This window comes from Henckelia pumila, chromosome 4 (assembly GCF_033568475.1).
Source record: "Henckelia pumila isolate YLH828 chromosome 4, ASM3356847v2, whole genome shotgun sequence".
NCBI lineage: Eukaryota > Viridiplantae > Streptophyta > Magnoliopsida > Lamiales > Gesneriaceae > Henckelia > Henckelia pumila.
Genome location: NC_133123.1, coordinates 148,290,357 through 148,306,437, shown reverse-complemented (window position 1 = coordinate 148,306,437; position 16,081 = coordinate 148,290,357). Strand labels below are relative to the sequence as shown.

The 16,081-nt window shown below is 34.9% G+C and overlaps 2 protein-coding genes across 2 annotated transcripts; both read right to left on the bottom strand.

The window, feature by feature from the left end:
• Positions 1-243: 243 nt before the first annotated feature.
• On the bottom strand, positions 244-8,144 carry LOC140862978 (uncharacterized). The gene is made up of 11 exons (XM_073266032.1): positions 7,654-8,144; positions 6,626-6,694; positions 6,097-6,186; positions 5,415-5,539; positions 4,876-5,071; positions 3,734-3,909; positions 2,850-2,979; positions 2,069-2,229; positions 1,354-1,442; positions 1,118-1,214; positions 244-603 (listed from the first exon to the last, which is right to left on the bottom strand). Exons 1-11 carry the CDS (start codon positions 7,960-7,962, stop codon positions 558-560), a joined length of 1,488 nt encoding a protein of 495 aa, XP_073122133.1. The 5' UTR covers positions 7,963-8,144; the 3' UTR covers positions 244-557.
• A 1,948-nt stretch (positions 8,145-10,092) lies between these two features.
• Positions 10,093-13,036, bottom strand: LOC140860261 (adenine phosphoribosyltransferase 5-like). Its single transcript, XM_073263197.1, has 7 exons — positions 12,702-13,036; positions 12,399-12,509; positions 12,075-12,167; positions 11,626-11,775; positions 11,458-11,516; positions 10,789-10,859; positions 10,093-10,471 (listed from the first exon to the last, which is right to left on the bottom strand). Exons 1-6 carry the CDS (start codon positions 12,790-12,792, stop codon positions 10,803-10,805), a joined length of 561 nt encoding a protein of 186 aa, XP_073119298.1. The 5' UTR covers positions 12,793-13,036; the 3' UTR covers positions 10,093-10,471; positions 10,789-10,802.
• Positions 13,037-16,081: the final 3,045 nt, after the last annotated feature.

Below are 16,081 nucleotides of genomic sequence, written 5' to 3'. Positions count from 1 at the left end.
TCAATTAATCATATTTTCAAAAATTAGTGTTTAAATTCTAATAATCACGGTAAACTGTAAATTTATATTTGTTTTAGCTTTTTGGGTTTCCAACTTCATATTTTGAAATCTACACTGAATTAATAAATATTCAGTCGACGAAAATCTCCCAACATAAATCATGATGTGTTTTAGCAATGGTGTGACAAAATAACGTGAATAGAAACTTATCAAGTGAACTCTAGGTACAATGATTAGCCACAAACGATTAATATTATGGATTAAATGTAAGGGAAATGTTTACATTCTAAAAAAATGTCAATACCCCTCTATTTTGTTTTACTCTATTCCCAGCTCTATAGCTTAAGCCATGCTACACTACAACACCAATTGGCGTGCGGGGGGAAATCAAAGAATTCTCAACACATTCTTGTTCATGTTCTCGGGCAAAATCTGATAATGGCAATGGATAGAAGGGTAAATAGCGTACAAAATCCTTTCACGAACCATTTTTGTTCGTTCTCTCGGTACCAAGCGACTGCATGTACATGTAGGTAAGCGATGAGGATGTGAAGATTTTAGATGTTATCTTTGAACCATTTGAAAGCTCCATCTACAACCGATCTGCAAAGCACCAGATTCATGTTTACATGCATCACCGTGTTAGCTAGCAATATGTGACTAAATAAAAACATAAAAAATGTCAGTGAACTGGAGGACATAATATAAAACATGCAAGGTAAAAGAAACTCATAGCAAAGATAAACAAAACTTTGTTGATCACTTGGTAATTCGAGACAATTACGAATTTATAGATCAGTTCATCAAGAAACAGATCATTGTTATCAAGCATGCCTTTCAAATTCTGCCTAAAGTATTTGGGTTGACTGTTATCTGCAGTAACTGAAATCCCAACGTTTATCTCATATGCTTCGTTGTAATTCGACTCATTCTTGTGTAATCATCCTTCCACCATAGTATTCACATATTTTCGTCATTTTTCAAAGATTGAGTCTTTTCATAGTGAAAACTCAATGTCACGTACGCTATTTGTCTCTTCGGAATAACTTGGACATATATATTTGTGTCGTAAAAATTCAATGCATTTCCCAGAGGAAAATGAAGAGGAAATGTTTACCCAGCAAAATCTGTCAGCTTCTTCCACAAGTCTTTTTGATCCGCTGCTTCATCCGTTTTTTCCTCAACTGGAACTGTTTCAGTTGCCTTGCTTTCAACTGTGCAATATAAAGATCAATCCAGGGCTTCAATAGTTGATAGCAATTGGGTATTTCAAATAAACACACGTAAACTTGAACAGAATAGCAAACAAGAGTAAAGTTTCATATTTGTTCAAAATCACAAAGAATTTCTTACCAGGTTGTTGAACCTTCGGGGTCTTTGATCGAGTAGCTGGGGCATTGGCAAGAGAAGAAAGCTCCTCAAGTAGTTCACGTTCCTTTGCACTGAATCAAAATGAGAAATGAATGCCAACTCTAGTTAAATTTATGGTATATGGCTTTATCGATCCATGACATAACAAGAAGCGACAACCTAATATGCACGCATGAACGTATGACAATGAACAAATAAAGATGATCTAACGTATGCCTGTGAGTCAAAAATAGTTCAAAAAAGAAAAGGAAAAATTTCTCCAGAAATAAAAGAGACAACCAAGTGCATGGAATATTATGTAGAGATGGCAGCAAAACCGTCCTGGGAGGAATATAAGACAGACTATGCACTAACAGCTTGAGCAACACGGCGTAGCTTGTAATATGGTAGCTGACGCTACGGTTTGGGAAGAAATGCCACCAACAGTTTTGAAAAAGCGTAGCAAAGTAACGACAGGGACTAGGACTAACAGATATTCAAGTACACTGATAACATTGTATCAAAATTTTGAAAGAGCTTAGCAATGTCATGCCTGGGACAAGGACTAACAGCCATTAAAGTACATTAGTGTAAAAGAGTTCATGTCTTGTTCTTAGAAGGATAACAAAAAAGCTTTCCCAATTCACACCAAAATTTAGCAAAGTTTGCATAAAATGCAAAACAATAGTTCGTAGCAAAGGAAAAAGAATCGATGTACCTTATACGTTTTGGTATGCTGACTTTGACAGTGAAAAAATGGTCACCACGTATAGATGGTCTATTTAATTTAGGTGCACCTTTCCTTGCCAGGACAACAACATCTCCAGGTTGACTACCTTGAGGAATCTGCAGTTCGGTCATTCCTTCAACAGTTTTAACCTATTTCATACACACCACCAAATCAGAATGTCTTCATTTTGCAAATACCAGTTAACACAGTATGAACTTTCTGTGCTTGATTTTGCAACTTAATTTTTCAGGGCAGTGTTTTATTCCAACAAAGAGATGATTTAAGCAATCATTTCAAGTACGCAAAATTTTTAAATACTTATACAACAGAAAAAAAAGTTGAGTCCAAAACTTGGTGTTCGAGAATGTGTCAGTCTGAATGATATGCGGGACAGGATGCTACATGCACGAGTCCCATACTAGAACCCATGGGCTGAAGCAGTAAATGTGAAGCCCACAAGCTTTTGTTGGCTGTTAGAAATGCCTCAAAAACAACTGAGAGGAATTCAAAACATAGCACTCAACCACTTGCTGGATAATGTTGTCTAATACATATAATGCATGGATGGTGAGTCTCATATTAAGTAAAAACATATGCGCATGCAATCTACATTTCTGCACCACCGGTACTGAAACAAAGTCAAATAAGAAGCTCGCTGTTAGACCTACTCCGAAAATTTTCATTTTAACGGAAAAAATATATAAAAAAAAAGGCAACTAAGGGTAAAAGCCCTATATATTAAATCATAGTTGTACAATAGCAGATGTACCTTAATAACAATTCCCAAAATGGCATCCAGATAGCTAATTGAAACCGATGAATAAAGATTTATGCCATCTCTTTGAATCTCAGGTATTTCTTCAATGTCAAGATAGACAAAAAGATCTCCAGGTGGACCACTACACAAAGATGAAAAGCCCAAGGAAGAGTGAAAACGATGGATTTCACTAGGTATCATTCGCATTTCCAAGATATTAAAATTTAACCCAAAAGAACGTAGACCGTTCATGGTAACCAATGACATGTAAGAGAAACTCAGCATGCAATGCACAAGAAAAACACTCAACCCACATGCTTATTTTTATCCTCACAAGCTTTTATAGACAGCTTTCTAAACATATGCCCAATCGCTGTTATTAAAACATGCTTCTTGAGGGCTTAAAAATGACCTAGACCAAAGCTCCCATGAAAGTAGGAATTAAATATCTTCACCCAACCTTACGTTTAATTGCTCTGAGTGGGCAATTGAGCACACCAATTGGAAGGAACATGAGAAGGAAAAGAGAAATGAGAAGAAACAGAGAGAGCAAATAAAATCTGCTAGTGATCATTACTGACCTGTCTTGGCTCCAAATCTATATACCATCCAAAGAAGTGACATACTTAAAATTTCAAAGACAAGCCAGCACCAGTAAAAACCATCAATTACCTTTTAAGGATTTCCAAGCACATAAAAATTCCAACAATTGCTTTTGCTTGTCCATTCGTGATGAGTATGGAAAGGATATTGTCAAAACTTATGAAACAACGTTTCTTCATTTAGCTACATCGCTTAAATAGCACAATAAATACTTCAAAATCATGCAACTTATAGATGTGATAAGATAGTAGATCACAAACTCTGTAGCTTTTAAAAGTAAAATCCACACATACCCCTTTGGTCCTGCATCACCCTCTCCGGCAACTCGAAGTATACTACCTTTGCTCACTCCAGGAGGAATTTTGACTTTGATATCTTTTTTAACGCGTATCCGACCCGCACCAGAGCATTTACGACATGATTCAGATATCATTTCACCATCACCACCACAATTTGGGCATACAGAAACCTGACACATTTCAAAAACTTATGACATATCAAACAGAGGCATGAGTAATGACCAATTACATAATTCCAAAATCAATTTAGTGCACTTGTATTACACATCAAAATGAATCTCTCCATATCTGTCGCTCCTAATATCATCTTTGTTCTATTTTTTCACTTAGGAAACTTAAAATATCGTAACACACCCAAATACTATTGGGCCTAGATATTTTACCAGAAAAAGGATCAAGGCCCACATCAGGGCCCATTATTATAATTACAGGAATTGGGAGAATAAAAGAGGAGCAGAAGGAGAAGATAATCATTCACGGTTATTCTGTTGATTTAGACTAGCTTTAGGGGAAAGAGTTCTTCCTCTTGTAAAGGGATTAAACCCTTGACTGAGTAGTAATATTCAGATTTTCATATTGAATCTTGAGTTTTATTTGCGTTTGAGCCGTTAGGAAATATAGTTCCTAACAAATATATATGAGGTCCACTTACTCACCCGAAGAAACAATAACAATTGCAATGTCACACTTATACATATAAACAGATGTAGTATGGAACACCAAATGTTTCCACATAAAAAATCTAACTTTGCATGTTTGTAAATTCCCGGCGATTTTTTATACAAAATGACTTCAAGATACCAACTGTCAGGTTATTTATTAGTGTTACTCGAGAATTTTGATTTATTTAATTTAACCTCTTTAATAATCCATATATGCCAAATTCATTGACTTTTGTTGCTTCAATTCATATAAATAATATACTGTACAAACTGAACATGACCATGAATTAAATATGTTTAGTATAACTGAAATTTTCTAATATTCACTAGTGCAGTATTTAAAACGATAGCTTCTTTGTTCCCAATTGGATAGATTTAATCTCAGTACCACAAAGACAGCATGATTCCTAAATAGCACAGATATAAAGGAACAACCCTTGAAACAAGATACTAATTAAATACCTAGATGAGTACCTGCGAAAACATGCCAAAAGGTGTTTGCTCTGTTCTCATAACTTGACCTCTGCCTCCACATGTGGAACATATCCTCATTTTGGAGCCTACTTTTGCTCCAGTACCAGCACAAATTTCACATGTTTCAAGATGGGACAGCTCAAATTCCTTCTCTGCCCCAAATATAGCCGCAGAAAATTCCAAAGTAATATCATAACTGAAATGCATTTTGAACGAGGAGTCAAATCTGATGAAGATACTAATTGCAAAGCATTTTGTTGCCGCACTCACACTACTAAACACACCAGAAACCCACAGAAAGTATGAAGTATAAACAAAGGAGGTTTAAGATCTCGACTGATAAAAATTAACAAACACATCTAAATAAGGTCTTAAAAGCCATTCTCATGAGATAATCATGCAAATTTTCCCAACTAATGATTCCTGCCTAAAACTCTCGAATTAGAGAAAGAATCACAAGCAAGTATACATTCTAAATAATGAATATGATAGAACATGAAAAGACATGTCACAAGCATGATCACTCAAACTCGACTCACCGCAGATCTTCACCTTTGGAAATAGTACTACGACGTGTTGCTCCAAATCCAGTTCCATCCATTCCAGGGAACCCACCCATACTGGACCCAAAAAATGCCTCAAATAGGTCAAAAGGATTTGTTGCCTATATAAGGAACAAACTTATCATCAGTATAACAAAATAATATTATTTTCTTGTTCAGTTTTGCTACAGGTGAAATGATCTCAAATGTTCTGGTGTTCTGAGGTGTTATATTAACTACAATCTAGCAAGACAGCCAGAAGTAAGAGTGAATAACCTTTCAAGGAGGATGTGTCACCATTGGAGTTAATAACAAAAAAGGTAACCTTTTAAGGAGGATGTGTCACCATTGGAGTTAATAACAAAAAAGGTCAATAAACTTTGAATTATAACTGCATCATTGAACTAATGTTAAAACTTAAAGGTATTCCAAGGAGCACACAACGGATTAGAAACATAGGCCAGAAATCTCTGGAGATGAGAAAGTTTCCTAGCACTAGTCGAGCCAAAGAGATCTATCATTATTTGGTTGAGCCATGATAGAGGTATGTTCAGCATACACATGACTGGCATACACCATGCCGCAGAGTATTTTAATAAGTGTAACATAATTTTCTCCTACACGAACGCAGAAAAAGTTTGGATGAAATTTAAAAAGTGAAGAAATGTGTAGGGAATACCGTGTAACCACCAGCTCCACCCATGGCACTTTTCATTCCAGCTTCACCATACTGATCATACATAGCTCGCTTTTTGTCATCTGATAGTACCTGACAATATCACACTTCAGATTACTCAAGTGTAGTTTCAATGTGCAACTTACAAGAGACAAGTCTAACTCACCTAAACCGCGATATATTGAAAATGAGTTTACCAGTTAATAAAAGAGTGAAAGGTAAACAATTTCATAACAGATGCCTCAAGCAGAGTTCGACCATAGCGATCATTGTATACACTTTAAAAAAAACACACACAGAGAGATAGAGAGATGTAGACATAAACAAAGAGAAAAGGGACTAGAAAGTTTGGTTAGCCAACCAAAAGAATAAATTCTGTGTGGGCCCGCAGGTTATAACGACTAATTTTCAACTCAAATGCCTCTAAGAGCTCATATATTTCAAAATAAACATTATAAATATATGGAAACATATAATCAGATGATAATGAGAGAGGTCAAACAACAATTAAACTGTTACTTCCTGTCCTTACCTCATATGCAGCACTAATTTCTTTGAATTTTTCAGTCGCCCCAGGTTCTTTGTTGACATCAGGATGGTACTAATGCAAGGAAAAATTATCGAAGTCTGTCAGAGCAAAGAAATTGACATATCCATGGTGCTAACTGTTCTATCACATAGAAATTGAGGTTGTAAATACGTTTTAACTGACCATGGTGCCGTTTTAATAACACCGGCAGACATGTAAATATAAGAGTGAGACCAATAAATTGACCTAGTTTAAACTCGGAGCAAATAATTTAGGATGCACGTAATCAATTAGCAAATATGAGGATCAATCTCTGCCAATAGAAAGCTTCCAGTTCCAGAAAATAGTAACATATTTTGAATAAACGTGGAAGGAATATCTTCACCTAGTGTGAGCATTCAAAAGGATTAATCATCTAAAGCAATTTAAATTCCTTAACGTTGCGTTTGGATTGATGGATTTAAAATCCATGAATTTCGATTATAGTTTTATTGTTTAAAATGAAATTATATATCAAATATTAAATCCTCGCTTTACTTGTTTACAAATTAGTAATAGTTGAATAAGTAATACAATATAGAATTAATTTCAAAAGACACCGTTATTGAGTGAACTTGAAATCCATCTTAACTAACATTAAATATTATATTAACATGTAAGGGATATATTTCAATTTTATGATCTTACTTCTCTGTGCAACAAAAAATATATAAGACCAAATTTGAAATCAATCGACGCAAATGCAACCTAAGATTCTTTAATAAGCGAAAGGATGTGAAACATTATACAATGCAAAAATACCAAGTCGCAATATCTTGAAAGGACAATTCATGATGAATTATTGACATCAAGAACAAAAAGAACTTAGATAAAGTCCACTGTTCAACCATTGGGAAATATAAAGCCCAATACGTAAGCATCTAGATTTATAAACGAGGAATCGAACTTGCAAATGACACCAAAACAACAACATAATGCCAATCATTGTTAAAAACGACAAGTAAATTTGCTTTAACTCCAAGGAATAATACCTGCCTGGCCAACTTTCTGTAAGCAGCCTTGATGTCCTTGCTACTAGCAGATTTCGGGACCCCAAGAGTGGAGTAATAATCAGCTGCGGCCACAATCACCGCTCTTCTAAACCTCCCAGAAGACATTTTCTTATCCAATCGAGTACCAGAGAATACGGAGACTAGCAGAAACTTCTTGTGTCCCCACATGATTGCCCCACCTGGCACGGAAAAGGACAAGCAAGACGGCGGATTGCTCCGGCCACCAGGCGTTAACATTGAAGGAGAAAAGGGTATTGATGTGGCGGTGGTGGACGCGGCGGCGGCCATTGTTGAGCTAAAGTAACAATTCAGCAAAATTTAAACAAACCCAATTAGTTGAAACTTCGAAATTTAAGCTCTGGAAGAATGATGAGAATCAAGACTGGAACTTTGAGCATTGCCGCGAGCAGCTCGAGTTTGGAATTCCTTCGATTTTCTCAGTATTCAATTTTGTGTGGGTGGGAGAGCTTGCTTGTGGGCCTGGTGCGCTTTTAGCGTCCATTAAAGCACGTTTTTGTGTTCATGTTATTATATTAGAAACAAAAAAATTTAGGATTTTTACAAATAAATAATATTAAATTAATTACCAATAAGATTCAAAAAAAATTAATTGCTAATACGTCTATTAATTAGGAAATTATGATTTCTAGTAAAATATTAATTGGTGATGTTGCATAAACGGAAGGTTACACGTTAGATTACATATTGCACTTGAAATTACATAAATATCCTTAATGTATTTTGGAAAGATATTTTTCAAATAAAATGGAGGGATAATTTTGTAATTTCAAGTATAACGTGTAACCCAACGTATAACTCAATGTGTACATGTAACATTTTTCAAAATTAATACAGAGACGATACTCCTATCGGGAAAGATGTATAATGTCAAGTATCAACTGACTCATTAATCTTACCATTTAATAAAGCTCCAGCCTCAAAAAAAACTGATTTGGTAATTTATGTGTGTAGACTAAAATATCCTTCAATTTTATTGACTAATAAAAATAATTGAATGACAATATCGTAATATCGATGACTCATTCTAAATCTAATTTCTCATCCTAAGACTCGTGTTCTCCCATTATCCCTTATTTTTTGTACATTATATTTCACACGTGTGTGCGTCGATATTCCAGAATGTCTGATCTTAACATATTTGAACCACTGCAAGATCTTTGGGATTCTTTCCGATTATGGTACGGCATTGTTTGGTTTGATATATTATTAATCTATGTATAACTTATCTCAATCAATTTCGCCTTATTTTTGTCATATTATTATCTATTTATTAATTAATAATTTTACATCAATTAAATCAAATAAATTATAATCTATCAATCAAATCAAATAATATATTAACTATTTATTCTTATTTATTTTTAATTTACAATATATTATTTATCCTATCACTCAAACCAAACGGTATATATATATATATATATATATATATATATATATATAATCTTAGATAATCGAGTGAGTCTAGGGTTTAATTAGACGTAATAATTTACAGCCCAAGTCCTCCAACTGATTACGAGATCTCGTATATTTATTTTGATGTAATAGGACTTGTCTTTATATGGTTCGGATAGGACTAAATAGAGCTCAGATATAAAGTATTTATGTTCTTCCAATCCAACCACGCACCGGCTCGAGCAAGGGACTTAGGGTAGGCAGTTTGCATTGTGGCAAGATAAAGAACCGGCTCAAGAATACTAATTTAGTTTTCTAAATTGTCGTATATTTGTCTTTGGTTGTTTTTTTCAGTTTTCTAAATTGTCGTTTTGGTTTTTTTTCTCCCTTTATCTTTTAGCTCGTCGAAATTGTGTTTTGTTCATGTAACTTTGAGTTTTATTTTTATTTCGTTAGAGCGTTTAATGTAACATCGAAAAAATGCACATGTAACATTGAAAAATAGTGACCTTGACATTAGAAAATTGATTAAATGTCTATCATCACGTCAACACTCCAACGAAATAGGACTAAAAACCAAGCAAAAAAAAAAATTAACAATACAGAACTAAAACACAATTTGAAAAGTTAAAAGACGAAAAAACATACAACTCAAAAAGACGAAATTTAGTAATTTATTTTTTAAAAAAAATCCGAAATAGGTCTTATACATTTTCTTTAAAATGATCAAAATGTACAAAGATGAGGTTTTCGTGAGCTTTATATGAATGCATTATTAGACTTTCAAACTAATTAAATGTGCATGAAACACAAAAATAAGCATCATATTGCAAAAAAAAAAAAGAAAGAAAGAAAGAAAAACCTGCTTGTTTCTGCTCCAAAGGAGTGCGACACGGTTTCCTAGTATATTTTACCTTGCTAACATAATTTACAAGCTATTGCGTTAGCTGGAGGGCAGTGCACACCGAAATATACCCGCGGCGTGTTCCTTAGTCATATTAATTTTTATTTTTTTTTAAAAAAAAAAACTGCTTGTTTATGTTCCAGTAGTAGACATTGAACATATGTTAGCTATCACATAACATCATTAAAATAAGGAAAAAAATCGTGACTCAAAAAACCTGCGATAACCAAACCAATACAAAGTAATGAGAAGACACAAGGTGAATACATAGATAGAGCAAGACATAGAAGGAAACACGGAACATAATGATGCAAGAGCTTATTCCACAGCTGATATTAAGCGGATAGCGGCTCGAATATGCAGAGTCCAGTTGCGGAAGAATCACACTTCATGTGCATTCTCAGAAATTTACACCATCCTGCATAGCTTGGGACGCCTAACGAAACGATGTTTTCTCGGAAGAACTCGGCCCCGGATCTGATCAAATGGGCAGACAAGAAACGAAGTGAATAATGTCAATGATAATCGACCTAGTGAGGGTACAATTAGCAGGTATGCAGTATTTACTCTTGAGGACCAGTGGTAGGAACCATGACCGTGTGTGATGTGTTCTTCGTTATATAGGCATTAAAAGGCGCCAACGCGGTAGATTTACTGATGATTTTGTGAGCCAGGCTGGTGCAAGTACCAGGATTTAGGGGGCATTTATCCATTATTATGTGACCACAACTATTTGAACTCAAACATGTGCAATAACTAGGAATAAAGGGCGTGGGAATGGGAATCCAAAGTACCAGATGATAAATTTCTATTGACGAGGCTCGACCAAGATGTAGAGTGGTCTTCCATCCAATCTACGTCGCTCCTGTACAGCGATGAAATGGTGAATTTCTGTGTGGAATAAAATCGCTCGTAACAACATGATAATAATGAGATTGATTAGAAATTGGGATGGAAGGATTTGGTGGATTTTGATTTCAAATCTTTCATACTTGTAACTTCTCAAATTCTATTTAAGTTAAATCTTTTTAACTATATCATCACTGACACAAAAACTCAAGTAAGATGGTCTCACTAGTCAATTTTGTGAAACCGATCGAAGCATTTCAAATCCTAGATTATTGGTCATTTCAATTATGTTGATCCAAATTCATTGCTCCAATGAAAAGTAGCTTTCAAAAGAATCATCCCCAAGAACATGATGAATACTTGCATCTTCTTGGAGATGCGAGAAGTATCCACCCTGCTACTTGCATCTTCTTGGAGATGCGAGAAGTATCCACCCTGCTATCAAACTAAACCAATCGATCATTGGCAAAAATGCGGTCTTCCACATTACTTTCGATTTAAGACACTTGTTCCAAACATATAACACATCTCACAGAAAACAGAATATATAAATATTACAGATAATCAGCTGCACAATGAGAAGAATTCAGAGACAATAAATTTTTTTAAATTACCTTGACCTCGGGTAATCCGATAACACATGCACACTCAACAACCTCGGCTCCGACACGTTCTGGGAAATGAAAGAGCATGAATGTTGATCAACATAAGACATAGATAGAATCCACAATAATTTATAATGAAATGCCAAGAGATCAGCACTACAGTCTACAAGGACACACCTAATAGCCTTATGGCAGCTGATAGAGTCCCTCCCGTAGCCACCAAATCGTCGATTACCAACGCACGGTCGCCTCGTTGAACAGCACCCAAATGCATTTCCAAACAATCTTTGCCATACTCGAGCTCATACGCTTCCATAATGACTTCACCTGGACTTATGACTAGGTAAGGAGAGGATTTGAAGTTCATCCAAGAAACACAAAAGATTTGAAATCCATCGTCTCAAATCCATCAATATCCATGTACAACACAAGATAATACTGCATATATAAGTGTGTAATGTGACAATATTTTAAGGCTGGTGGTGGAAGTTTATGTCACACCCCATGCCCACGATTTGGGGTTCGTCCAAGCGAAATTGTGCTGGCAACTACTTCGTATCCGTGCTCGAATGATTAGAATAGTTTAACATAGACCCTCATGAATCCACTCATTCGAGTTAATTTACCTGGTAGTTTCCCTGGTTTACGCAGGGGAATGAACTTGGCACCAATTGCCAATGCAATCGCAGGAGCAAAAATGAATCCTCTGGCTTCAACTCCTACAGCACAAATTCAACAACACTAATTTGACTTCTTTAAGCAATCTGGGACATCCAAAAGTTTCGGAAAAATAACAAGGTTGTAAGAAATCAAGAAACAACCTTTATTCAACATATCAAATCTGGTATGCATGCATTTACTATTGCTCAAAATTCTGACAATCCTACGATAAGATTTGAACACGAACAGAAGGAGAAAGGGAAAATGGAATTCAATGTAAACAAATTTACCAGCAACAACGGAGATTCTCATGTCTCTGTATCTGTCAACAAATATGTCAACAACATCCTTGAACGCCGTGTGGTTAGACACAAGTGTCGTTATGTCTTGAAACATAATCCCTGAAAAAAAAAAAACCACAAAAAACTTAAGACCAAAACAGAACAAAAACACATGTCAGAATCACAAGAACGTGAATTTCTCCGAATTAAAAACAGTCACCCCAAAAGAACATACAGCCAAAAATCACACAGGGGGCCAAAAAATCACAAGTAAATAACCCAATCTTCTTTCGTTTGAGCGGGGAAAAAGACCTGGTTTTGGGAAGTGGGGTACGACTCTAATGGCATCAGATATAGCCTTCAATCTTGGGTCACCCCTCAAACCATTCTCTGCGGCGAACATCCTTCTTTCTGGAGCCCCTTTTTCTCTCTTTACTTTCTGTTCTTTTCTCGCCTTTTGTTCTCTTCTGAAACCCAGTGTCAGTTCCCTTTCAGAATGGGGAGAGTGAAAAAGTGAAAGGACAGATGCAAAATGATCTTTGAGCTGGGGAGAAGAAGCTAATCTAAGGAAGATCCATTTGCATGGTGGCTCTATTTTATAATAGAAGCCATAGCTGGATAATAAATTTTGATATTATTATTAACAAATAATTTGTTAAGTTTAAAATTTCTTTCATATGATTTATCATTATTCTTTTTTATCACTAAAATTATGTTTTTTGAGTAATAAAAACAATGCTATTTATCAAACAAACAAATAGAAAGATAGTAATGAAAAGATCTAAACATTTCTTAAACTATACCAATCACAGGGTGGTTAAAGAAAACACTGGTTGTATATATTTCTTTGTTTGGGTTATATTTTGAACCTTAGTGATATTTGAAATTAGTTGGATAAAATTTAGGAATAATTAATGATTATGTCCCTAAAGTTTTCTAACTTTCTCAAAAATATACTAACACTTTTTTCGGGGCCAATTACGTCCCTCTTTTTATAAAAAGTTTCCCTGATATGTCCTCCAAACTAAAAATTTCCTATACTACCCTTATATTAATATTTTATATTAATATTTTGTATAAACATTTCCCAATATTTCCCAATGGCTTATGTTTATTTCCCAATGGCTGAAAATGGTATCAGAGCCTAGGTAATTTTATTCAGACTTTATATTATTCATTAAATCATACTTTTTTTTGTTGAGAAAGAGATTTTCAACAAACCATAGTTTCAAACAAGAGTTTGAACCAGAAGGATTTCATTTATATGAAATTCCAACAACAAGTGAATCTATTTAAAATAGATTCTTTACAAAACTTAAAGAAACTTAGGTCTTATATATTCTTTGAAGAGATTAAGAAATATGATTTCTAATTCTCAATTTCTAGAGATCACACCAGATTCCTCTAAACTCTCCAGAGATCTTAAAGAAATTCAAAAGACGGTACAATATTACAGTAATCAGTTGTACGAAATACCTCGGCAGATTGGAGAAATCCTTAAGAAACAAGAAAAAATTCTTGTAACTATAAAGGATCTTCAAACCAAAATCGTAAATCTAGAACACACTTCTAGTTTTAGAAAGGAAAATACAGGAGGAAGGTTACCACTTTCGTTTGGTACCAAACCTCTGTTACATCAGAAAGGTAAAACCAAAATGGTTCAAAAACCATTAACTGATGATGAAATAATGATTAATCTTATAAAGGAAGTATCAGAGAAAAACACTATCTGATGACTACTTTAGAAAGATTAAATCTCGAGGATCTACAAGATCTTGCGGATTCTTTTGCGAATCTCAAAGTAGTAGATTTAAAAATGAATTCCCCTGAGGGTGAACAACCCATAGGAAATCCCCCTAGATATGTGGTTAAAACAGAAGAACTACATAGTGAGTTCCATGTTGGAGAAAATTCACATCCAGCCGGAACCAGATCAAGAAGGAGTAATATACCAATACATCAAACTCCTTATGGAAAAACTATTTTAGACCTTATGCATCCTTATGGGTTTATGTTAAACCTGGATGTTCTGGACTTCAAAAACAAATAAGATCTTATAGATGATTGGACATCAGCTATGAGAATAGCAGCAGGAACTTTAGATCTCAATAAAGAAAGATTTATCAAACTTCTGAAAATGAGTCTATTGGGATCTGTCAAGATAGCTTGGGAAATGACCATGCCAAAAACCAAGGAATCAATCTTAGCAGGATAATCACTTAGCGAGATTGGAGAAAGAATGGCCACCCTTTTTAAAGCACAATTCATAGGGGTAGACTATTTCAATAATCAATATACAGATAAAAAGAGAAGATATACTCAAGCTCTGTATAGCCTCGAGTTACATGATATTTGTTTAGTTGATGAATATATTATGTTATTCACCAAATACAGATGGAATTCGGGAGTTGAAGAAAATATAGTCATTCAGTTATTTTTCGCAAAAATGACAAGCCCCTGAAGACAAATGCTGATAAAAGAATACGTTCCAGGTAATCTTGATACATTGGCAAGACGCGCCTCCTTTTTGAAAGGTAAATTGGCGGAATGGTGCCATATGGCAGCATTACAGAAGAACTACAAGAAAATAAGGGGTATTAATAAGCATACTCCTCTATGTTGTAGAGAAAATGATCTCCCTACGGTTATAGGGAATAGATCACAGGGATTTAAGAGAAAGAAATTCAGAAATAATCCCTACAATAAAAGAATGAAAAGTTCTTGGAAACCAAGAACATTTGGATCCAAACAAAAGGCCAGAGCCTATAGATCTGTAGAAGAAGTGGACCTACACGAGCATCCCCAACAACAAACTCATCACAAAGCAGGGGAAGAACACCATCTAGAAGAACTTTTAGAAGAACTCATACGAGAGCAAGTGAAAGTTTTAAGGATTGCAATTGCTGGACATGTGGAGCAAGAGGCCATATATCTACAAATTGTCCAGAAAACGAGAGAAAATGAGTTAAACTCTTTGAAGCAACACTAGATATGGATTATGCGGTTTTCTTTCAAGATCTAGTCCAATTATATCAATTTGAGGATATCCCCTCAGATGAAAGTATATACGAAGAAGAGATATTGTTTAACCAAGATGAATCAGAATCAGAATCAGAATCAGAATCAAAATAAAGAAGAAGTGTTTCGACACGAAACACATGAGAGTTTGGCTGGGTTTTTTAGTCAAACCACGATATCTCATAATATGGTCCAAAGGATTATGAGAGAAATCCAACATTACAAAAGTACCAAGGATTTTCGGCAGGACAAGTAGAAAGAATCTTAGGCAACCTAGGGCTTAGACAAAGAAGACATCATTTGATTTACAAAGTATCCAGAAGGAAAATGACAATCCCTATGGAGTTAACAAGTAATCAAATAGAGATGCAGTTAATTCCTTTTGAAAAAGTAAGAGAGGAATTGTAGAAGATGAAAAGTGAGGTAGCAAGAACGATGTCTTGGATTCATATTGGAGCAATCCAAATAATGATCAAGGCAAATTTTAAAGAAGGAATAGATTCACCCATTGATATCGTAGTATGTGATAAAAGAATGGGGAATATCCAAGATGTTGTTCTGGGTACGATCTCAGGAAATCTATGTGCAAGGAAAATTGTAGGAGTTATTTATCCAAGAATAGCATACAATTTAGCTGACAGAGATTTTAGTCGAGCCTTGACGTTGCATCAAAA

What these genes read in the sequence shown, in the direction of transcription:
- LOC140862978 (XM_073266032.1), bottom strand. Translation starts at nt 7,962, where the DNA reads ATGGCCGCCGCCGCGTCCACCACCGCCACATCAATACCCTTTTCTCCT. An exon ending in AAATTAGTGCTGCATATGAG is followed by an intron (nt 6,187 to 6,625) that starts GTAAGGACAGGA and finishes TGATATTGTCAG; the next exon opens with GTACTATCAGATGACAAAAA. An exon ending in GGTGATGCAGGACCAAAGGG is followed by an intron (nt 2,980 to 3,733) that starts GTATGTGTGGAT and finishes ATCTTTGTGTAG; the next exon opens with TGGTCCACCTGGAGATCTTT.
- LOC140860261 (XM_073263197.1), bottom strand. Translation starts at nt 12,792, where the DNA reads ATGTTCGCCGCAGAGAATGGTTTGAGGGGTGACCCAAGATTGAAGGCT. An exon ending in GAGAATCTCCGTTGTTGCTG is followed by an intron (nt 12,168 to 12,398) that starts GTAAATTTGTTT and finishes TTTGTGCTGTAG; the next exon opens with GAGTTGAAGCCAGAGGATTC. An exon ending in AGCTGCCATAAGGCTATTAG is followed by an intron (nt 11,517 to 11,625) that starts GTGTGTCCTTGT and finishes TTCATTTCCCAG; the next exon opens with AACGTGTCGGAGCCGAGGTT.